General features: G+C 48.3%; 1 protein-coding gene across 1 annotated transcript; it reads left to right on the top strand.

Annotated features, from left to right (window-relative positions):
• The first annotated feature begins 1,490 nt into the window (after positions 1-1,490).
• Positions 1,491-18,717, top strand: RAD51D (RAD51 paralog D). Its single transcript, XM_030295203.1, has 10 exons — positions 1,491-1,722; positions 2,054-2,115; positions 2,330-2,448; positions 10,261-10,342; positions 10,573-10,707; positions 11,214-11,309; positions 14,675-14,765; positions 14,887-14,957; positions 17,151-17,315; positions 17,459-18,717. The coding sequence occupies exons 1-10, from the start codon at positions 1,641-1,643 to the stop codon at positions 17,540-17,542; spliced, it is 987 nt and encodes a 328-aa protein (XP_030151063.1). The 5' UTR covers positions 1,491-1,640; the 3' UTR covers positions 17,543-18,717.
• The last annotated feature ends 5,673 nt before the right edge of the window (positions 18,718-24,390 follow it).

Raw genomic sequence — 24,390 nt, 5'->3', positions numbered from 1 at the left:
CTTGTCTGTTTTGGGACCGCAGCCGTCACCACACAGCTGACAGGAAGCAGAGAGAAACTGGGGGCAGTGGACCCACCCTTAGTTTGCGTGGGCTGGGGGTGCAATGAGCTGACTTCATAATCACGGCAGAGTGTAACAATTAGGGGTCAGCCTCCCCCTTGATCGGAGGCTGCTGCCGCCCAGGGCCAGTGTGAGGAGTGGGGTACAAGGGACAGGCTACATCATCCCTTGGGCCCCTTCCAGTTCTAATGCTCTGTGGTTACAGCAACCCTGTCCTTCTCTGAAGATCTCAAAATGCTTACCACCTGTTCCCTTTGGAGCTGCTCTGGGAAGAAGGAGCAGGTGGTAAGAGAAAGGCTCCCGGGGGCAGGTGGGAGTCGGCGGGGGCCCTGGGAGACAGGCAGCACTGAAATGGGTCTCTGGGAGGGGGGAGTTTGTCTCCAGAATGCTGAGGCTCTATATCCAGAAATCCTGGGCAGCAAACCCCAACTATGTCAGTAGGCACAGGGAAAGTCCAGATGGCTCATGGGGTTCACAGCCCACATACAGCCAGGTTTTGCTGCTAGAACTCTAAATGTGCCACATCCTCACCCTGAGCGTCTCTGTGTGTTGCGTGACAACGGTGGATGCTGCACAGGGATACAAATATGGGCCAGACATGTTTCTGTTCTCAAGGAAACCACCTTACCGTAGGAAAACCGACACATAACTCCGGGAGTGGTTAGAGTGGCTTTGCACTCACATGTGGATTTGTCCACTCTAAGTCCCGCTCTGCACCTATAGGTTGTGTAAACCTTTGGCAAGTGACTTCACCTCGCTGAGCCTCAGTTTCCTCCTCTGGAAGATGGGGATAAAAACAGCAGCCGCCTTATTGGATTGTGAGGAGTTGTAAAGTTGTTTTATGTTACCCAGAGGACGAGGCAAAGCAAAGGACATTTAAAAACGCCAAATCATATCTTCTGTGTTCCAAATCATCAGGGTTTTTGTTGTTAATTCATCCCCCAAAAGAGAAAGTGTTGTTTCAAAAATAGAGCCGCAGATGCCCTCTCTGCTGCTTCTGAGCACCTACCATAGAAATCTGTAATTACCCGGTATCTTGGACTCCTCTTCACTGTCCTCCCCACTAACACGTAGGTGCCTGAGGGTAGGGATGGTCCGTCGGGTCGAACTCTGCGGCCCAGCGTTTAGAACAGAAGCCGACGCCCGGGGGCGCGCAGCACGACCTGCGCGCGCGCCCCCGGAGGCGGGTGGAGGCCTGTGCGGGCGCGGGGCGTGGCGGGCGGAGAGCGGGTCCAGTAGGCAGCGCGCGGCGGGCGCCGGGGAGCACGGGGGTGGAGCGTCGTGGGGCGGGGGACTGGGGACTGGGGACTGGGGGCCGGCTCCCGCCCCAACCGCCCTGTCGCCGCACGGCCAGCAGATGGCGCTGCAAGCCAGGTCCTGGCGCCTGGAAGGCGGAAGCGCGGCGTGGCGCGAGCAGCTGGGCTGAGGCGCGGGGACCCGGTGGGGCGCGCCCCCTCCGCACTGCCGCCTTGCGCCCCTTCTCGAGCAGGGTGCTGCCGGGCAAAGGGAGAGGGCCCCGCGGAGGCCCGCGGGACGACCAGCCCCGAGCCCGGCGTTACCCGGACCGACCCCCAGGGAACATGGGCGTTCTCAGGGCCGGGCTGTGCCCGGGCCTCACCCAGGACACAGTCCAGCTTCTGAGGAGCCGCGGGATCAAGACAGGTGACCGCGTGCGCGCCACCCAGCTGGGCACAGCGCGGACTAGGCGTACCCGGGAGGGGTCCTCCCCGCACCCCTGTGCTCTGCCTCGCACCGCTCTGCAGAGCCTCGGGAAGGCGGGAGTGGTGCCAACCGAGCCCCTGGGGAGGGCAGAACCCCTACTGGGTGCCAGGAGCCCCGCCAGGCCCCACGGCTCTGTGCTGTCACGTAGGCCGCCTGGGACTGCCTGCCCCGGGGTAGAACCGTCACCTCGCTTTACAGAAGAGGAAAAGCCACGTGTGGGAAGCCCGGCGCCTCCCTTCCTGCCAATCAACCACGTGTGCTTTGTTTTCAGTGGTGGACCTGGTTTCTGCAGACCTGGAGGATGTAGCCCAGAAGTGTGGCTTGTCTTACAAGGTGAGCTATCTCCACGCTACAAACTTGGGTGTCTCTAAATGCTCAACCCTGAGTCAAAGGAGCAAAGGGCTCCCAGAGATTGATAACTGGGGTGTCAGCAGCGTATGAGACCCTGGGATGCCCCCTCCCTTGGCGGGTCATTGCTGTGTGCTCGGGCTGCTTTGGGTTGAAGCGATCCTGGCCCCATCTTGAGTTAACCCCGCCCCTTTCTTAGGCCCTGGTTGCCCTGAGAAGGGTGCTGCTGGCTCAGTTCTCAGCTTTCCCCTTCAATGGCGCTGATCTGTACGAGGAACTAAAGACCTCCACAGCTATCCTGTCCACTGGCATCAGAAGGTTTGTATTTGGGGAAGAAGGTGAGAGGCTGGAGGACCGGGCTGCCTCCGGTACCGCCTTTCACTCTTGAATCTAGAGAGAGCAGGGTTTTTCAAGCTGTGATGAGGGCAGCATGGGCAGATGGCCAGGACTTCTGAGTTGTCTTACCTTATGACAGGGTTTCTTGACTTCGCACTTCTAATATTTTGGGATTTGTAATTATTTGCCCCAGGGTGGGGGGTGGGGGAGTGTCTGTCCTGTGCATTATAGGATTTTGGGCAGCATCTCTGGCCTCTATTCAATAGATAACAGTGGTACCTCCCTTCTCCCCATGTTGTGACAATCAAAAATGTCTCCAGATGTTGCCAAATGACCCCTGTGGGGGCACAATTGCTTCTGGTTGAGAACCACTATCCTATCACACAAAATGTTAGTATTTCATTATTATTCAGCAGATCAAAGCAGTTCTTCTCTGGCCCTGCTTCCCATTTCACTGAAGGACAGGGCAAGGAGCACATGAGTAGCTCAGTCGGTTGAGTGTCTAACTTCGGCTCAGGTCATGATCTCACTATCTGTGAGTTCAAGCCCCACATCAGGATTTCTGCTGTAAGTGCAGAGCCTGCTTCAGATCCTCTGTCCCCCTCTCTCTCTGCCCCCTCTCTCACTTGTGCTCTGTCTCTCAAAGATAAATAAAATAAAAAGGATAGGGCGAGAGAACATGGCAAGACTGACACTCATTGAGTGCTTCCTGCGTGCCAGCCACTGACATTAGGTTATGTAATCTCTTCAGTGACCTTGTGAGTTAGTGATGATTAAGCAAGCTTGAGAGATTGAGGGGCGTGGAGTGGTGGGAAAAGCCCTGAGACACTTGATGGGAGCCAGGTGTGTGCCCCATACCCTGCAGCAAGAGGAGCCAAGGGAGCTTCCATGGAGGAGTAGTTATATTCTGCTGCGTGGTCTTGGAAGGGAAAGAGTTGGAAGACCACAGCCAGTTTCTGGCCGAGGGAGTCTGACCTATTTCCTGGCCTGTTCGTGCAGAATTTGATGAGGAACTCTGCCACCAGAAAGGTCTCTGGATTGGTTTGGCCCTTGCTGTTTTCCTAACACGTTCTCTTGGCAAGATTCATACAGCATGGTGCTTGTTCCTCCTGGTTGGCGGTCCGAGTCTCTTACCCCTCAAGCACCGACTGCATGCCTACTAGGTGCCAGATACATGCGGATTATAGGTGTTCCAGTATGGCGCGTCTCCTGCACTTAATGAATGTGGGGTCTAGTGGGTAGATAGGAGAGCAGGTGAACAGAAGAGAGGTGTACGCATGTGTGGAGGCAGCATAAGGAGGGAGCGATTCACCGGAAGCAGACCTGGCCTCTGGGCTTAGAGAGCTTAGAAAAGCAACATGGGCAGAGGAAGCGTTTAGGGAGAAGTCAAGTCATAAATGGTCAGGACTGTGGCTGCAGTGGGGTGTTGTAAAGGAGATCAGAGGGGCACCTGGGTGGCTCAGTCGGTTAAGCATCCGACTTCGGCTCAGGTCATGATCTCGCCGTCTGTGAGTTTGAGCCCCGCGTCGGGCTCTGTGCTGACAGCTCGGAGCCCGGAGCCTGCTTCGGATTCTGTGTCTCCTTCTCTCTCTGCCCCTTCCCCACTTGTGCTCTGTCTCTCTATATCAAAAATAAATAAATGTAAAAAAAAATTTTTTTTTAAAAGAAAAGGAAATCAGAGTGGTTCTGGAAAGTTCTGAGGCGGAGGCAGGCTGTGGGCATTGAGGAACGTATGGGCCTTCTCTGAGTGCCTACCAAGAACCTGGCACCATGCTAGCACTCCACAGTACATTATTTCCTTTGTTCTCCACGACCACCAATGGACACATCACAGGTAAAACCACCATTGGCTAGATGAAGAGACCGGAACTCCGGTTAAGTGACGTGGGCAAGTTCGCACAACTAATAAGTGGCCCTTGAGGCCGTACCTGTCACACTTCTGACTCGGACTGCTCTGTCCTGTTGCCTGCCTCCAGGAGGGAGGCCGTGATGTGAAAGTGAGCTGTGGGCACGGAGGCAGAGGTGTGCAGGGTGGACCGGACTAGGGAGGCTCACAGGAGAGAGGCCAAGACCGAGATAGTAGCGGTGGAGTGCGTGAGTCCCATCGAGAGCAGGTGACAGCAGGAGACGCATTGAAAAGATGCGCAACAGGCCTTGCTACCTGGTGGGATGTGGCTGTGAGGAATCAGATGATATGCTGGGTTTCTGCCCTCCTCACAATGTTCTCTGGACAGTTAACGGATGGATGTAACTTTTAAAAGGGAGGCGGGGAGTTCTGTTGTCACGCTGAGGAAATGCTTCATTAACCCAAATTAAATGAGTTTCTTTGTTGTAGGCCATCTCAGAGCCTGATGTGCAATGTCAGTCTTTACAAGGACAATAGAGAGTGAAGTGGACCTTGTGAGAAGCTGTATTGACTGGGGGAGACAGGTGATTCCCTGAAGGCTGGTCTCTCTGTATCTCTGTATCTCCAAGGCTGGAGCTAGGTCTCTCTGTGTCTCTGTATCTCCCTCGTTTTAGAGTAAGACCTTCAGGAAATGGTGAGGTACTTAGGTCATGTTGGAATGAACAGCCGGAAAAGAAAAGACTAAAAGCCAATCCCAAGGGAAAGGGGGAGGCTAACTCCCAGAAATCACTTGGATTCAAAGCAAGTCGTAAGAGCAGGGTGTGCTTCTGCTGCACCAGGCAGGCGGGGCGAGGTGTCTCTCTCTGACGTCGCATGCCCCGAGTTAGAAGTGCTCGGTAGGAGAGTCCTGTGGGCAGTAGGAGGCATGAAATGAAAACACAGGAACACAGCTAGGAAGTCAGCGGAGAGGGGGATTTGAGAATTCCTTATGCAGCATGGTCCTCGTGGCCAAGAATGAGGTTGATTCTTGTCTGGAGAGTCAGTACCAGTGGTTTAGCCCAGGCTACACGTTAGAATCAAATGGGAGGTTAAGAAAAATTCTGACTTAATTACTCTAGGTCAGTGGGTCCCACACATGTCTGGGCATTAGAATCACTTGGGGAATCTTTAAACATTCCAAAGCCCATGCCTCCTGCAGACCAATTAAATCACATTCTCTGGGGATGGGACACAGGCATCAGTAGGTTTTTTTTTTTTTTTTTTTTTTACACTTTTTGTTTTTTAATGTCTATTTATTTTTGAGAGAGAGACACAGAGCACGAGCGGGGGAGGGGGAGAGGGAGAGGGAGACATAGAATAGGAAGCAGGCTCCAGGCTCCGCGTTGTCAGCACAGAGCCCGACTTGGGGCTCGAACTCCTAAACTGCGAGATCATGACCCGAGCTGAAGTCAGATGCTCAACCAACTGAGCCACCCAGCTGCCCCAGGCATCAGTCGTTTTTGAAGTTCCCAGGTGATTCCACTGTGCGGACAAGTCTGGGAACTGCTGACAGAGGCCTCTTTTTCAAAACTCCTCTGGAGACTTTAATATGCAGGCAGGATTGAGAATCACTAGTCTAGCCTAGTGGTTTTCAAACATGCGCACGCACCCAGATCACCTAGAGGCCTTGTTGAAATCAGATACAGTCTCCAGTTTCTGATGCAGCGGATGTGGGGCAGGGCCTGAGAATTTGCATTACACATCAGTTCCCAGGTGACCCTGTTGCTGCTGGTCTGGGGACCATCCCAGGAGAACCGCTGCCGCTGCCGTGATCGAGCTAGGGATTGTCTGGTCCCAGCGGGAGAAGCCACAGGCTACCGGAGTGGTGATAAGAGCGTTTTGACTGGCAGGGACGTGTGCCTATAATCATGGAGTCCTTGGAATCGAAATAGATGGGGTATTTACTGAGGTGATGCTTGGAGTACACAGGAGGGTCAGGGGAGGTCTTCCAGAACCTTTGCAGAGTACTGGGGCCTGGGAAGGGGTTTGCAGGGCTGGGAAAGGGATGCATGAGGTCAGGACATGGAGCCATTAGTATGGGCTGTGGTGTAGATAGAGAAGCTTCAGCCCACAGGTCGGACAGGGAGTGGAAAGTGGTTAGTGACCTGTTTCATCGTGGTTCAAGGACAGGATGTGGATTAGGAATTGGCTGTGTCTTGAGTTTATCCCAAGGCTTCTGCAGCCAGGGTTTTGGCAATATAGGAACTAATTGGTACTTTTCTATCACTTGCTTCTCTGGGAACATTCATTGTTCATCTCCTGTGTTTCTGGCACTATGCCAGTGTCGGAGCCTAGTCCTTGCCCGTGGGTGCTCTGGGCCAAATGGGGAAGACAGACAAAAACAAGCACATAGAAAATAATTACCAGCTCCTAGAACTGAGTGAGTTCAGCAAGGCCTCAGGATACAAGATCAGCACATAAAAATCAATTGCATTTCTGTATACTGAAAATGAACATGTGGAATTGGAAAATTAAAACATAATACCATTTACACTTGCCCCAAAGAAAATGAAATACTTGGGTCTAAATCTAACAAAGCAGGTATGGGAGCTGTATGCTGACAATTCAAACTTGCTGATGAAAGAAATGAAAGATGACCCAAATAAATAGAGAGACCCACTATATTCGTGGATTAGCAGAGTAAAGACGGCAATTCTCCACAAACTGCCCTAAAAACTTCATGCAGTTCTTACCAAAGTCCCAGCGGATTTTTTTTGATGGTAGAGATAAGGCTTATTCTAACAATTAAACAGAAAAGCTAATGATGTAGGATCACTAAAACAATTTTAAAAAAGGATAAAGTTGGAGGAATCAGTCTGTCACATGCTAAGGCTTACTATATAAAGCAGTAATCAAGACTGGTGTGGTATTGGCCACGCAAAAGACACAGATCAATGGAGTGGCGTAGAGAACCTAGCAGTACACTCACAGATATGGCCAACTGATTGTTGACAAAGGTCCAAAAACACTTCAGTGGAGGAAGGATATAATCTTTCAACAATGGTGCTGGAGCTGGTGGGCATCATGGGGTAATAAGTATCCCTAAACCCCTCATCTCACACAAAAATTGAAAATGGATCATGGACTTAAATGTACAACCGTCAAGCTTTTATCTGTATTTTTATTTTTCAAGATGTTATTTAAAGTAATCTCTGCGCTCTACGTGGGACTCAAACTCACAACCCCTAGATCAAGAGTTGCACCCTCCGACTGAGCCAGCCAGGTGCCCTAAGACTGTCAAGGTTTTAGAACAAAATATAGAAAATCTCTGGAACTAGGGCTAGGCAAAGGTTCTTGGATGTGACACCAAACGTGTGATCAATTAAAAAAAGATAAAATTTTTAATCAAAAAAATAAAAATAAAAACTAGTCAAAATTTAAAACTTCTGCCCTGCAAAAGAGGACAAAAAGACAAGCTATAGACTGGACACAGTATTTGCAAGCCACACATTCAACAAAGGACTTGCATCTAGAATATATAAAGAATTCTTAAAACTCAATGGTGAGGGGCACCTGGGTATCTCAATCGGTTGAGCATCTGACTCTTGATTTCAGCTCAGGTCATGATCTCTCACGGTTCATGAGTTCAAGAACCATGTCGAGCCCCACTTCAGTCTCTGCACAGAGCCTGCTTGGGATTTTCTCTCTGTCTCTCTTCCTGTCTGTCTGTCTGTCTCTGTCTCTCTGTGCCCCTCTCCTACGTGTGCACACAAGTTTTCTCTCTCCCAAAATAAATAAATAAACTTAAAAAAAAAACTCAATGGTGAAACAATCCAGTTAGCAAATGGTCAAAAGACATGAACAGATATTTCACCAAGGAGGACATACAGGTGGCAAATAATCACATGAAAAGATGTCAAACATTATTAGTTATTAAGGAAATGCAAATTAAAACCACAATGAGGGGCACCTGGGTGGCTCAGTCAGTTAAGCGTTTGGCTCTTGATTTCGGCTCAGGTCATGATCTCACAATTCGTGAGTCCAAGCCCTGTGCTGGGCTCTGAACTGACAGTACGGAGCCTGCTTGGGGTTCTGTCTCCCTTTCTGTCTGCCCCTCCCCCACTCATGATCCCTCTCCCTCCCTCCCTCCCTCCCTCTCTCTCTCTCTTCTCTCTCTCTCAAAAATAAATAAATAAGCATTAAAAAAATAAACAACAAAACCAAACCACAGTGAGATATTACTGCACACCTACCAGAATGGCTACAATAAAAAGTAGTGATAGCAGCACCTGGGTGGCTCAGTCAGTTAAGTGTCCCAACTTCGGCTCAGGTCATGGTCTCACGGTTAGTGGGTTTGAGCCCTGCATCGGGCTCTGTGCTGGCAGCTCAGAGCCCGGAGCCTGCTTTGGATTCTGCGTCTCCCTGTCTCTCTGCCCCTCCCCTGTTCATGCTCTGTCTGTCTCTCTCAAAAATAAACAAACATTTAAAAAGCAGTGATAAATACCAAATGCTGGTAAGGATATAGAGAGACTGAATTACTCATACATTCTTAATGGGATAGTAAAATGGCATAGCCACTCTGGAAAATCGTTTAGTAGTTTCTTAGTAAAATTGATATATGCTTACCACACAACCCAGAAGTTGTATTCTTTTTTTTTTTTTTTACATTTTATTTTTAAGTAATCTTTGTACCCAACGTGGGGCTTGAACTTACAACCCCAAGATCAAGAGTTGCATGCTCTACTGAGTCAGCCAAGCACCCACTAGGAGTTCTATTCTTTTTTTTTTTTTTTTTTTAACGTTTGTTTATTTTTGAGAGAGGCAGAGTGCGAGTGGGGGAGGGACAGAGAGAGAGGGAGACACAGAATCCGAAGCAGGTTCCAGGCTCTGAGCTGTCCGCACAGAGCCCGATGTGGGGATTGAACTCACGAACTGTGAGATCATGACCCGAGCCAAAGTCGGACGCCCAACCGACTGAGCCACCCAGGCGCCCCTAGGAGTTCTATTCTTACACATTTATTCCAGAGAAACAAAAACAGGTTTACACAAAAACCTGTACACAAATGTTCATAGCAGTTTGATTCATAATTGCCCCAAAGTGGAAACAGCTAGAACAGACTTCAATGGGTGGGTGGTTAAACACACTTGGTACATCCTTACCATGGGCTCCTTCTCAGCAATGAAAAGAAACGGCTATGGATACAACAACTTGGATGGATCTTAAGGGAATGATGCTGAGCAAAAGAAACCAGCCGCAATGGCTGCATACAGTGTGATTCTATGTCCATAACATTCTTGAAACAACATGATAGAGATAAAGAACAGATTGGTGGTTTCCAGGGGTTAGGGGAGTAGGGGTTGAATGGAGGGGTGTGGCTATAAAAGGGTGGCTATAAAGGGAGCCTTATAGTGATGGAGACATTCTGTGTCTTGATTGTGGTGGTTGCATAAACCACGTGTGATACGATTCCATAGAACTGTACGCGCACACACATAACACTGGGGATATCTGGATAAGCTCTGCAGATTGCACTAGGGTCGCCTGGCGATGTTGTACTGTGGTACAGTGTATCTTACAGTGCAGGAGGCTGCCGTTAGGGACAGTGAGGCGAAGGGTACGTGCAACACCCCTGTACGATTTTTTTTGTGCAACTTCCTAATGAATCTATAATTATTTCAGAGTTTAAAGGAAACCCACAAGGGACTGAGATTCAGATCAGGAAGGAGGACCTTTTGATGGGGCGGCGGAGACCTCTGTGGGGAGTGATCTTTAGGCTGAGAGTGAACAGATGAGGAGGGCCCCAAGCAGGGTCTTGTAGCCGTGCCCTCTTGCCCCAGAGATGTTCAGATCGTCTGGGCAGAACCAGTGCTGGGAAGGAATGTCTTCCTTTTCTTCTTGGTTCCTACTCCCCTCTGTTCCCTCCAGTCCCCTGGGTTGATTCTCATCCTTCCTCCTCTTCTTTCATCAGCCTAGACAAACTGCTTGATGCTGGTCTCTACACTGGAGAAGTGACTGAAATTGTAGGAGGCCCAGGTAGCGGCAAAACCCAGGTACATGTGCGGCCAGCAGCCAGGAGGACAGGGGGAGGTGGGTGCATAGCTCCGTATCCCTGAGGGAGCTTCTGCCAATGTGCTTGTGACTCAGAACTTGGAAGAGAGAGGATGGGTGATGAGGAGTGGGGCTTGAACTTGGCTCGATCGTGTCACTGGGCTTTGGACAGGATTTGGTGGGGAGTTCTCATTTTGGGGGCTCAGGTTCTCCCAATGCCTTGTCTTTTCAGGTATGTCTTTGTGTGGCTGCAAATGTGGCCTATGGCTTGCAGCAGAATGTTGTATACGTTGATTCCAATGGAGGACTGACAGCCTCCCGCCTCCTCCAGCTGCTTCAGGCTAGAACCCCAGATGAGGAGGAGCAGGTAAGGGGTAGGAGGGTTGAGTTCCTTTGGGGTTCTGACACAGAAAGACCCAAGTATCCCTTATACTGCAAGAATTATGGCCATTTGGATTAATTGTCATTTCTATTAATACTTCCTGTACTCTTCAAGCTTCCCCTGTTATGACATTTTCCTAGCTGGGATGCTACCGCACTGATCTTCCAGGTAATCCAACCCTTGCGCACCCTAAGTCATGGCTGGCAAACACCCAGCATCTGTGTTTCCTTCCCATTGCTTGCCCTCAGCAGACGTTCCTAACCAGATCTGCCAGTCATACTTTCCCGACTGCACTCTGACTTGGCTTTGTAGGTCAGCACCCGGCAACCACCAGTGTGAGAACTGGCCCAGTAGACAAAACCCATCTGCCATCTTGGACTTGAGTCCTTATGTCTAGATGCGTCTGCTCAGGTTTAAAATCCCTCTTTAACTTGCTTGATCCCCTGCTCCCTCTTATTGAAAGCCCCTCCCTCTCTTTCCCACCTCTTTAGGCAGGAGCTCTCCAGAGGATCCAGGTGGTTCGTGCGTTTGACATCTTCCACATGTTGGACGTGTTGCAGGACCTCCGAGGCGCTATGTCCCAGCAGGTGAGCCTGCTGTTCTGTCCCTTCCTGCTTCACCCAGCTTGCCAGGGCGATCTGTAGGTGGGCAGGTGCCCTACGACAGACTGTTTGGAAATGCAGATGTGCAATCTGGTGACTCCAGCTGTGCATGCCACTTCCAGGATGGGACTCCTGAGTGCTAAATCCATTCCTGAGTACCTCATTGTTTACATGCCCATCTTTCCCGCTAAACAGTAAGACCCTTGAGTGCAAGGATCATGTCATACTCATTTCTGCATTCATTCCCCCACAGGATCAGCTAGGATTACTTTCAGCTGCAAGTGATAGAGTCTGCCTGACAGACACGTGAACCTTGAGGACATTTAATTATCTCACATGAGTCTGGAGGTTGGCTGGTCCACAGTATCAGGGCTCTAGGTTGGTGTGTCTGATTCTCTTGCTCTTTCCCCTCATGATTGCAAAGTGGCTGCTATAGCTCTAAGCCTTATGTCTTCACACATCAACCCCGGTGTTCAGGGCAGTAATAGATGGCCCCTTTTCTGCACTTCTCTCCTTTTATCAGGAAAGAAAAATCTGTCTTCAGAAGCCACTAGTAGACTTTGCTTTACATCTAGTTGGCCAAAACAGAGTTTTATGTGTATCTCAGACTAGGAGTTGGGCCCACTTTCCATGATGTCAGGAGATTTCTGCCCAGTACCTGAAAACCTTCAGAATCCTGTTAACAAGGAAGAGGAGTTTACAATGGCATTTGGATTGGTACTGCACTATACTTGCCTAGGTACTTAGGATTTGGTGCACTGATTTATGAGCTACTAGATTTAGAAAGACATCTTAGAATAGCTCAATTCATTAAAAAAAGAAAAAAAAAGAATAGCTCAATTCATGTTAAACTCTGACCCCAAAGCATAACATGTGCATGTAAAGTAAATCATTTTTACAAACTTCAGAATGTACTGAACAGATACTTGCCATAGGAGCCATTGCTGATTATGACCCATGTGTGTTGAGACATGAAGTCAAGTAGCCTTGATCTAATCCAACCCTCTGTTTCTAGAGATGAGAGTGAGGGCCAGAGAAGTTTAGTAAGTTATTTATAGTCACCACATAATAAGGATAAGAACTAAGCGAATAACCCAAATCTCTCAACTCCCAAGTCAAATGACTGTATTTTTTACTGGAAGACCATTATGATAGTATGTATCCTATTATTGTATAACAAATTACATAAATTTAATGACTTAAAACAACACATGTTTACTACCTCACAATTTCTATGGGTCAGGAGTCTGGCACAGTTAGCTGGGGCCTTTGCTTAGGATCTCAGTAGTCTGTAATCAAGATGGCAGCTGGGCTGTGTTCTTATCTGGAGGCTCAACTGGGGGAGAATCCACTTACAAGTTCACTCAGGTTGTTGTCAGAATTCATTTCCTAGTGGGGTCCAGTTTCTTGCTGGCACACTGCCCCCTGTTGTCTGCCATGTGGCCCTTTCCATAAGCAGTTCATAGCATGACCACTTGCTTTCAAGACAGCACAAGAATGAGAGCAACACGCAGTCTCATATAACATAATGTAATCTTGGGAGTGATGTTTCATTACCTTTGCCGTATAACGTAGCCTAGACAAGAGAGTAACATTCCAACACCTTTGACACTGTATTAGTCAGAAACAAGCCATAAGACTCACCCGTAGTTGGGGGAAGGGGATTATATGAGAGCTTGTACACCTGGAGGTGGGGGTCATGGGGCTGCTTTAGGTTTTGTCTGCCACGGATGACAGTTGTGAGAGCCTGGCTGTCCCCATTTTAGCCAGAGATTTCAACCTGCTCTCCCAGAGTGAGGAAGAGTTAAGCTGATTTCAGCTTTAGCTTCTCTTCTGCCGTCTTCTCTTAGACAAGCTGATGGCCGAGAGTGAAACTGGAAGATGAACGAAGACATGCAAAAGACAGGCCAGATAATGCTGAATATCCAAGATCTGGTCGGCATGAAGTGAGAAAGAAAGCTGTAGAAACAGAATCAGCAAATGACTTGGATATAAGGAGTAAGGGAGGTTAGGTCCAAGATGCTAATGGTTGTGTAAAGACAAAAGTTTATGGTTTTCACAGATGGCTGTCTATATAGTCTATATTTAGAACCACTTCAGATGCGGAAGATGAGGCCCTAGAGGCATGATGATCTGGAAAGAGACAGTGAAGTAAATAGAAGGCTAACCCTTCAGCACAGGAAGTTAGGAATTTGGGGAGTAGGAAGGAGAGGGAGAAGAGGGACCTGAAAAGATGGTGGAGGGCTGGCCATCAGGAGAAAGATGGCTGCTAAGAAAATTCAGGACTGGAGCACCTGGCTGGCTCAGTCAGTAGAGCATGTAACTCTTGATCTCAAGGTTGTGAGTTCGAGCCACACGTTGGGTATAGAGATTACTTAAAAATAAAATCTTAAGGAGTGCCTGGGTGGCTCAGTCAGTTAAGCATCTGACTCCTGGTTTCAGCTCAGGTCGTGATCTCACAGCTCACGGGACTGAGCCCTACATCAGGGTCTGCACTGACAATGCTGAGCCTGCTTGGGATTCTCTCTGTCCTCTCTCTCTGCCCCTCCCCTACTCATGCACTCTTTCTCTCTCTCTCAAAATAAGCAAATACACTTAAAAAATAGAGTAAAATCTTAAGGGGTGCCTGGGTGGGTCAGTCGATTGAGCATTCAGCTCTTGATTTCGTCTTGGCTTGTGATCCCAGGGTCGTGGGATCGAGCCCTGAGTTGCGTTCCACATGAGCATGGAACTTGCTTAAGATTCTCTTGGGGTACCTGGGTGGCTCAGGCAGTTAAGCACCCTACTCTTGATTTTGGCTTAGGTCATGATCTCACAGTTTGTGAGATCAAACCCTGTGTGGGGCTCCGTGCTGACAACTGGGAGCCTACTTGGGATTCTGTCTGTCCCTCTCTCTCTCTGCCTCTCCCCTGTTCTCATGCTTTCTCTCAAAAGAAATAAACATTAAAAAAAAGAAAGATTCTCTCTCTTCCCTCCTCTGCTTATCCCCCTCGCACGTGTGTGTATGTGCTCTCTAAAAAATAAGATAAAATAAAATAAAATCCTAAAAAAAGAAAAAGAAAATTCATGGCTAGGGCTATAGAACTTGGAACAGGGATTTCGCAAATATATTTTGGTATATCTGTGATGTCTTTTGATTTAAAACCTCTCTCTCCACCCAAGTCTTCAGTAAAATCTCTCATACCTACATAGGAGGTGGGGTGGGGGGACTGAAAGTCCGTGAAACCTGCACAGCTAGTATTTGGGGTTAGGGAACTTACTTCTTACCAGTTCCGGATAGAGGAGCAATCTTGTCCTGTAATGGACACCCCCTAGAGACTAACTGGTTCATGGCACCTGCTTCTCCCCAGGTGAGCAGTGCCTCAGCGACTGTGAAGGTGGTGGTTGTGGACTCAGTCACTGCCGTGGTCTCCCCACTTCTGGGAGGTCAGCAGAGGGAAGGTAAGAGGTGTGGCAGAGCCCACAGTCCGGGACATGACCTTGCCTCCCAGCTCTGAAATCCAGTCCCCATCCAGCCTAGTCCCGGGTGCCCTGCTGCCCTTGCCCTTTGCTTCTCTTCCAGGTTTGGCCTTGATGATGCAGCTGGCTCGAGAGCTGAAGACCCTGGCCCGGGACGTTGGCGTGGCGGTAATGGTGAGGAACTGGGCTTGGCCAGCTTGCTGCTTTTGTGTCTGATCCCAGGGCTTTGCCAAGGGGACACATGAATTCAATTTCTAATTCAGTTTCTAGGCTGTTTACTTCCCTTAAATGGCAACCTCTGAAACCCGAAAGTGGCCCTTTAGGAAAGGGTCCTGGCCCAACTTCCCTGGGTCATCGAGCACTGGATTTTGATGGGATTGGACGTAAATAGCCAAGGGGTCAAGGACAGTCTTGTTTTTCTTTTTATTTTAGACAGGTTTATTCGGGTATAATTCACACAGAGTAACTCTCTTCTCATTTAAAGTTTGGCTAACAGATACTAATGTATCCAGTCTTGTTACCCTGGCACAATCAAGATCTCGACTATTTTGGTCACCCCAGAAAGGTCACCCAGCCCCAGACAACCACCAATCTGGTTTCTATCTCAATAGTTTTGCCTTTTAAGTCTGCATGCTTCTCATAGGGCAAAATAGTTAAATATAGGAATCAAATTTGCAATGAATCTCCACATCCACAGAAATCATATTAATATTTTTGTATATCTCCATAGGATCTTTTTTCTCTGCATATATATCTATATGTTTAACCAGCTTTCCAACTAAACTGTAACCTTGTTTAAAAAAAAAAAACTCAGGGCACCTGGGTGGCTCAGTTGATTAAGCGTCTCTTGATTTTAGCTTAGGTCATGATCACACAGTTCGTGGGATCGAGCCCCATATTGGGCTCTGTGCTGACAGTGTGGAGCCTGCTTGGGCTTCTCTTTCTCCCTCTCTCTCTGCTTCTCTCTCTCTCTCATAATAAATAAAAATTTTTTTAAAAAACTCATTCCATTTCCCATGTCTTTAGATGTTTTAAGAATGCCATTTTTAGCAGTTATATATTTTATCTAATACCTAGGTTACAGGGGTCAGCAAAGTTTTCTGTAGAGGGCCAAACAGTAAATAGTTGAGGCTTTATGGCCATACGGTTTGCATCACAATCACTCAACTCTGCCTAGATAGCATGAGAGCAGCGATAGACAATACTTGAGCAAAAGGGCATGGCTATGTTCCAGTCACATTTGATTTTCAATAACAATTTTGGGCCACATTTGGGTATTAGTTTGCCAGCCCCTCGTATACCATAATGATCTTGGGGCCTGTAGGTCATTCCTGGTTTTCCTCTTATTTTAAGGAAGACGCCAGTGAACAACACGCTGATACCTAAATCTCTTTGCACATTTCATATTATTTCCTCGAACTCCTGAAAGTATATTCCCTGAGTCAGGGTTGCATGCATTTTCTTTTTCTTTTTTTTTTTTTTTAATGTTTATTTAATTATTTTTGAGAGAAAAGGAGCACACACAAGCAAGGGAGGGGCAGAGGTAGACACAATCTGAAGCAGGCTCCAAGATCTGTGCTGTCAACACAGCACGATGGGGAGCCCGATGGGGCCATGAGACCATGACCTGAGCTGAAGTCAGACACTTAACCAGTCGAACCACCCAGGCACCCCGAGGGTGCATGCATTTTTAAATGTGTAGATGCCAACTAATTTCCAGGGAGGTGTTCTCATTTCTACACCCACCAGCATGTTCTTGAGTCCCAGGGCCTCCCTCTCCTGACTTTAGAATGCACGTGATCACCTGCTTGTGCCTCTGGCTCAGGCAGTGGGGACTCGGTGACGAATAAGCCACATCCCCTGCCCCTGGTTGGGGTCTGGTCGGGAGAATCTTATTAAGAGGATGCTGTGAGGCTCAGGTCGCCTACCTATGACTATCCTGGGCAGAGTAGAACGGACTGACCAGATTACGACCTCCCTTTCAAAGCTCCCCCAACCTCCCCACACACAGAGGCACTCCCTGACACAAAAGGCTGGGTGGACGTGGTCTCAGGATGCCTGTCTGCTGGGTCGGGGAAGCCCGCCGCTGGCTTCCCTTCAGCAAAGTGCAGACAACACTGCTTTTCCCAGACACATGCCCCATCACCTTCTGTCCAAGTCCAGCCTGAGGCATTGTGATTTAATGGAAAGAGTTGAGCACAAGTGAGGACCCACGGTTCTTAACGCAAGACCTACTGTTACTAACTTATGGAGCCTTGGGGAAGTCATTTCTCTGTGTGAGGCCTCAGTTTTACCACTTGTAGAATGAAGCAGTAGGAACTGATGTCCTCTACACTTGCATTAAGTCTTTGATGCTTTCTTCCCCAGGTGACCAATCACATGACCCGAGACAGGGACAGTGGGAAGCTCAAACCTGCCCTTGGACGCTCCTGGAGCTTTGTACCGAGCACCCGGATTCTCCTGGACATTGAGGAAGGGGCAGGGATGTCAGGCAGTTGGCGCAGGGCCTATCTGACCAAATCTCCCCGTCTGGTGAGCCAGCCTCAGGGGAAAGCCAGGAATCGGCCCAGATGTCTTATAGAGACATCTTGGATGCTGAGACCCTGCAACCAAAGTGGCCACCGGCTTGGGCTGCTTCACTCAAAAACTTACCCTTCCCTCCTGTCTTCTCCCAGCCAACAGGTTTCCAGGAGATGGTAGACATTGGAACCTGGGGGACTCCAGAGCAGAGCCCCACGTCACAGAGAGATCAGATGTGACTGTTCTACTGATTGGGAAAGGGAGGGCCATCATGGGCCCCCCAACTCTGTGCACAGTAACACCTGCTGTTCACTGCCATCCAGCGCTTGGGATTCCAGTCAAAGCTCTTGGGCTGGACAGAAGAGGCATCTCTGTTTCCGCAGCTTCTCTTTCTGTGGAAACAGAGCTACAGGCGAGAGAGGTGCTGTGGTGGAAGGACCCAGAAATCCATGCCGGTGCCAAGTTTTCTTCCTTGTTTCTATCATGTATGTTTCCAGTGGGAGCTGAGTTCACCCTGGCTTAGGGCATTTCTGAAGAGGCATGCTAGTAACTGAGCAGAACCCTGTGTGTCATCGTTGTGCCTGCACTCCATCCTTACACAGTGACTGAGCCATGAAGCCTCCGGCTTGCCCCCGCTTCTCTCTGTTTTGTTTGTTTTTGTTTGGGGGTTTTTGGCCTCTGTTTTTCCATCCGTAAGATGGAGCTCCCCTAGCCTTGTCTCTGAGGTACTAGGTGGAAGTGCCCTTGTAAATGCAAAACCTTTATCTATGACATGTTCTGAAAAATACAAAGACGAAATTCCCTGAGCCCCAAAGCCACCTAATTTCCCCCCAGAAGGTTGTTTTTCAGTTTCCCCTAGTGAGGCTCCAAAGAACGGTTATTCCTTTTTTCCCCTCTTGCCGATTTGGTTTCACACACCTGCGTGCATCACCATGACTAGGTGAGACTGTGAACTCCCTGCAGTCCCAGGGATATAATCTAACAGGAAGGGAGGATGTGACCACAGTGAATCCAGCTACTTGTTTATTATGCACGGTGCCTTGCAGGGCCCCTCTACAGTATAGAGTAGCCAAAGGTGCTGAACCATGGCCTTGCCCATAAACAGACAGAGGAGAATTTGCACAGTAAATACAGCCAGCTGGGAAAATTGATGCTGGCGTAAATAATACATGGCAAATCTAGTCCTTTATGCAGAAATTCATTGCCAGTGGCTCCGAGATGCAATATAATTACCCTTCTCTTCCTGCCAGCTGTACCACAGCCTGGTGCCCTAGTGTATGAAATAACCCCCCTGTCTGTTATTGGCACTGTGGCCATCCATCTGAGGGCTGTAGCCGTGGCTGGGGGGGGGGGGGGGGGGGGTGGTGAGGAGGACACCAGGGAAAGAATAATAAAAGGCAAAGTAGAGAAATGATCAGAATTGTTTACTGACTACATTTTTTAAAGGAAGGTCGCCTTTCTTGGTTAGAGAGCCTGTCATGTAATTAATTAGTTGTGTCTTGGCTGCAGGAAAAGGGGGGTCAGAGTTACAGGGGGAAGCTAGGACATTAAGATGATGAACGTAGCCGAGGCAGAAGCAGGAAGCGTGGAGGACCGGGAACGAGCAGCACGCTGGCTCTGGGGTATCTGCCTGAACGAAGACAGGGTTGGTGAGCCTAAGATGAGGGGGAGCCCGGCACTGCTGCTTGCAGAGAGGACCCTGGGAGAAATTAATGTTTGGTATCCTCACACCATGAGGGGCTGGCGCATTTCTGCAACCATAGCAGGGAAAAATACGTTAAGCTAGGAGCTGCAAATCCCTGCTGCTCCTGACATTTGGGCATTTTGAGCCCACAGAGGTAATTTCTGCACAGCGGTCTCCCCAATCACTCAAGGGTTCTTTTTTTTATGGAACTCAGGAGTCCAGGTAGTCACGACCAGCCAGAGAGGGAAACAGGCCCAAAGAGGAGGAGTGATGGTCCCATGGCAGAACAGGAGCGGGCACCCAGGACCCCAGAGACCTTTGGGTCTCCTTGTTACCTTTAGTTTCCCATCTGCATACTTCTCTTCCCCTGGACAATTCACTGCAACTCAGCCATCACCCAGGTGGCCTCACTGGCCACGGGAAGCTGCCCCATTCACTGCTGCTCCAGACCACCTTGTGACATTCCTGCAGGATCCTGCCCCCCCAACCCCCAAGCTTGCTTCCTCCCTGGATCTTGCTCTCAGACCAGGGCTTCACCTCACCCTGCGTGCTGCCACTGCACACTCCATTCTGGGCAGGCTGCACGGTGCGTTGGCTTAGCAGGCCTCGGGCCGGGCTGGCTCTTTTGCCCAAGTGCCTTTTGCTCCCTTTGCTTATGTGTCTGCTGTGTCAGGTGCACACTCACCCTGACATCCTCCCTTTTTTATGCAGCAAGTATTGTCTAGATAGACATCATAACCCCTCTCTGCCTCTCTTTCTGTTCACTCGTCTGCCCACGAGCTCAAGATCCATTTTAAGAGCCCCCATGTCAATTTTCCTTTTGTTCACTCTGCAGTCTGGGAGCTCAGTAATGGTTAACTATATGAATGGGTGGGCTCTAATGCATTTTAAAGATGGCAAATGAGGAACGCAGGGATGTTTTTCTCTAGATCTAGATAGTCATTGATTCCCCAGAGTAGCTTTTTATAGAGCTTTCTACGGAGGATTCTTGTATGTCCTGGGTATGATATTAGAAAAAAATTAATGTTGAGTCCCTACTCCGGGCTGGCACTTGATGACTTTAAGTCAGGCACCTGAACCCCCAGAGACTCTCAGGCAAAAAAAGGTCCATGTCTCCTTGAGGCTGCTCTCCACTGCAAGTAACAAAACCTGGCCTAAAGAGGCTTAAACAATAAGGACATTATCTCCAGTTACAAGGAGTCCGAGTTTGGCTTGTTCAGTGGCTCAGTGTGAAGGGGTATAAGGCCTCTTTCATTTCTCCACTCTGCCTTCCTTTTGTGTTGGTTTTGTCTTCAAGCTCATTTTCCTCATTAAATTCTGGATGTGGCCATTCTGAGCGTCAATCCAGACATGACAGTATCTACAGGCAGGAACCCGGGCCTTGGGTCCTTTTAAGAACCAGGAAAATTCGGGCGCCTGGGTGGCGCAGTCGGTTAAGCGTCCGACTTCAGCCAGGTCACGATCTCACGGTCCGTGAGTTCGAGCCCCGCGTCAGGCTCTGGGCTGATGGCTCAGAGCCTGGAGCCTGTTTCCGATTCTGTGTCTCCCTCTCTCTGCCCCTCCCCCGTTCATGCTCTGTCTCTCTCTGTCCCAAAAATAAAAAATAAACGTTGAAAAAAAAGAACCAGGAAAATTCAACTTCTGGCCAGAGCAGATTTACCTCATACCTTAGCACAGAATTGCTTTCTTATAGCCCACACCTAAATCATGGCAAGGGAAATGGGTCTGTGATTGGCTGAGACCAACAAGAAAATAGCCTTAGGGCTGGGGTCAGGCTTCTCCTAAGCACATGCTGTGGCCTTCTGGGAGATGGGGGCACTACTAGAAAGGAGGGAGTTGCATGGAGGAATTAGACATCCAGTGGGCAGCCCCAAGTCCAGAAGGCAAGTTTTTCAAGGCTCTCATGTGCTTAGGCCCTTTGTACACATCTCATTTAGATCTTAGAACAGACACCCTTCTAGCATGGGGAATCATTTCCATTGTACAGACAATAGGAGCCCAGCAAGGCTAAGGACATAAGGCTAATAAGTGATAGCAACAGAATCCAAACTCGGGTCTGTCTCATTCTAAACTCTTCTGTCCATCCTCATGCTGCCTTCAGCTGTGAATATGTAAACGTTTTGATAAAACTCTTTGTTGGGGTGCCTCACTGGCTCAGTCAGAAGGGCATGTAGCTCTTAATCTAGGGGTTGTGAGTTTGAGCCCCATGTTGGGTGTAGAGATTACTTAAATATAAAATCCTAAAAAAAAAAAAAAAAAAAAAGATTATTTTTCATATTTTGCCCAGAGAGCAGCCAAGGCTATATACATCCTGAGCTCTTTTCAGCTTAGTTCACCATAAAAAGCTGCATCAGAGATGTACTTTATTAGCTCTTTCCAATTTCCCCTAGGGAATTTACAAGAGACTGCATGACTTAGACTCCTGAAGCCTCAGTTTCATCTGTGAAATGGGGAAAATAAGACTTGCTGCTTATAATTGCTTTAGGTTCATATGGTTTACGTAAAGCACTGAAGACTTTTCCAGGCCTATAATGGGACTTAACCTCATATTATTATTATGAGGCTTCTGATGCCTGGGAGATAATTAGTGACAGCTTCCTTCTGTCCGGGCAAGGCCAGCTTCAAGGAAGTATGACCAGTGCAGTTGCACAGAGCCCTGTGCTTATATTCTACTGTTGCCATCCTGAAATTCTTAATACTTTTGGAACAAGCATCCCATATTTTGCACTGTGCCCTGCAAGCTACATAACCAGTCCTGTCCCCAGCAATGAGTAGAACTCTTGTACTGGCCCTTCCCTTTGGAAAATACCCTACCACTGATTTCTTAGGGAATAACTCCCTTAGAGAGTTACCTCCTATAGAAAAATTGGGGTTAACATCTTGTGTCTTATCTCTGTTCCATTCTGGGGTAATCTACATGGCCTCTTTCAGAAAGGAATACTTTATATTTTACATAATTTACTAGGTTCAGAGAGGCTAAGAGGGGGCTGATGAAGTAGAATGATGATTTGGGGTTTTGGATAAGGAAAAGATCCAGGTTCAAAATGCTGCGGGGCTCTTTCTGGCCAAATTACTCAGGCAAGGTAAGGTGTCTGTCTCATTGGTAAAATCTATGTTGTGGGAGAATTATATTTTCCTTATTGGTAAAATTACATTGTCTCAGGGGAATTTAACAGATAATCTATGCAAAATGCCTTCCATAGAGAGTCTGGCACCTAGTAGGTGCTCAATCACCATTAATTCTTTCAGCTCTTGCCAGAAGTAACAAAATCAGGGCACTAGAACTTACAAACCATGCTGCTACTAATAAAAGAAATAATATGATTTATTTTTTCACTACTGTTTTGGGAAAGGCATGTGCTTCATAAATATGTATTGGAAAGTACTTAGCAAATGAGTAGAAATAATAAAAATATGTCAAAGTAAACTGCTCCTATAAATATGTCACTTGGTAGACAAATTAGTGTTTTATTACTACTAAATACTATTGCTTGCCGAAAAGGATTTTAGATTACTTGCACAATGGGTACATTATTGAGTGCCTCTGCAGAAGGACACGATAAAGATGAAAAATAGTGATGGTGATAATGCTAAAGGTGGAGAAATGAGGAGTGTGGGTAAATGCAGCTCTGAGACCTCCTTGCTTCAGAGATCTGCACATTATTTAGCAGAATTCCAATGATTTAGCTATAATATGGACCAGAGGGCCCTGGGAAAAAAATGACCTCTATAGGATGTTATGAATCTAGGCTCTAACCCATGGATTGAGCACACTTCCCTTTGGAACTGAGCATTTGGCCTGTAAACTGAGCTTACAAAAACATCTCTGGGCCTCACCCTATCCTTGCTCTGAACCTATTAACTTTCTATGACTATAATTAACACTGAGAGAAGGAGAGATCAGGTGGAGAATACTGGGCCTTAATCACAGGTCACAAATCCATTTCAGAATGAAGATGAACAATGTCCTGAGAGGGGAAAATAAGAGACAATAAATGCCTTCACTGGGAGAATTAAAGCCCTGGAGAGAAGCAGAGAGGACAGAATTCCATCAAGGAAAGTTACGAATATAGTCAGGTAGGAAAAAGATGAGCACATTTAATTTAGGGGTAGGAGACCTCTAGAAGGCTAGTCTTTTCATGAGTTCCTGGGGGTGGAAAGACCTGGTTTAAAATTTTAACTTAGCCTTTTTCTACCTGTGTGGCTTTGGGTGAATTAATCTTCAGATCCTTGTTAATAACATGGGAATGACAGGACTCAGTTTGCTGGGTTGTGAAGATTGGAAATCATACTTGTGAGAGTCTACGTGTATAAATGATAGTATTTTTACATCACTTCCTTGTGATGCTCATTATTTTCAAATACAAACTGTTCACAACTGTGGGAGGTTTTGACAGGAACCTAAAAATAGGAGAAAGTGTCACTAGACTTGGTCAGAAGAATGATGAGAATGTATATTATTTTCCTAAGGCATTTTCCTAGTCTACACTGGCTAACGATCCTTCATGCAACCCTTGTGCTTTATAGTTTGCTAAGCACTTCTCCGTAGTGCTCCGTAATCCTCATACCAACCTACCTCCTAAACCATTCCAATTCTTTCAAGAATGAGGAAGCTGGAGTTCGGAGGTGTTAATACCTGCTGAAAGGTACACAGCCGATGAATAGCCAGGGTGGGGTCCCGAGCACAGTGTCATTTTCCTTTTACTAAGGCCTTCCTCTGAGCAGTTTCCTCACCCTCTTAGGGTAAACCCTAACCCTAACCCTAACCCTAACCCTAACCCTAACCCTAACTAACCCTGGGGGTTTAGACTGGGAAATCCTAGAAGAGGGAGGTGCCAGCGAGTGAGTGGGACAAGCATGGGTTTTGATGTCTTACAGATCTGGCTTCTAATAGCTTTCCAGCTACAGAACCTTGACTAAACTAATGAACCCTGATGGGCCCGGGTTGCCTCCATTATGAACCATCACCTGCTTATAGCATTGTGGCGAGGAACAATGAGATAGGAGAGGCGACTCACAACCTCTTACAACGAAACCAGTTCAAAGATGTTAAAGGACTCGCTCAAGGTCACCAGGCTGCACCACCATCTAGCTGAGCCTCAGACCTGGACTCCAGCTCGTCGCGCAGTCTGGTGACCAAGGCAACGAGGAGCACAGGGATGTCTAGATAGGGGTGAATGCATGCATCCACAGGACTCAGGCTCAGACTCGGCCAGCCCCGCCTCCGGCGGCCCCAGCTCCGCCAGGGGGCGCGCTCGGAGGCCGCGCTCTAGCCCGCCGCGTGCCTCACCCCTCTCTATGGTGGCTCGGGCGCTGCGGGAGCGGAGGCGCGCTCCCGAGAGGGGGCGGGGCCGCGCCGGGGGCGGGGCCGCGAGAGGGGCGGGAGCGGCCGGGCCGGGCGGC

Source organism: Lynx canadensis, chromosome E1 (genome assembly GCF_007474595.2).
Source record: "Lynx canadensis isolate LIC74 chromosome E1, mLynCan4.pri.v2, whole genome shotgun sequence".
Lineage (NCBI taxonomy): Eukaryota > Metazoa > Chordata > Mammalia > Carnivora > Felidae > Lynx > Lynx canadensis.
Note: the sequence above shows the minus strand (reverse complement) of the source record. Positions and strands in the feature narration are given on the sequence as shown.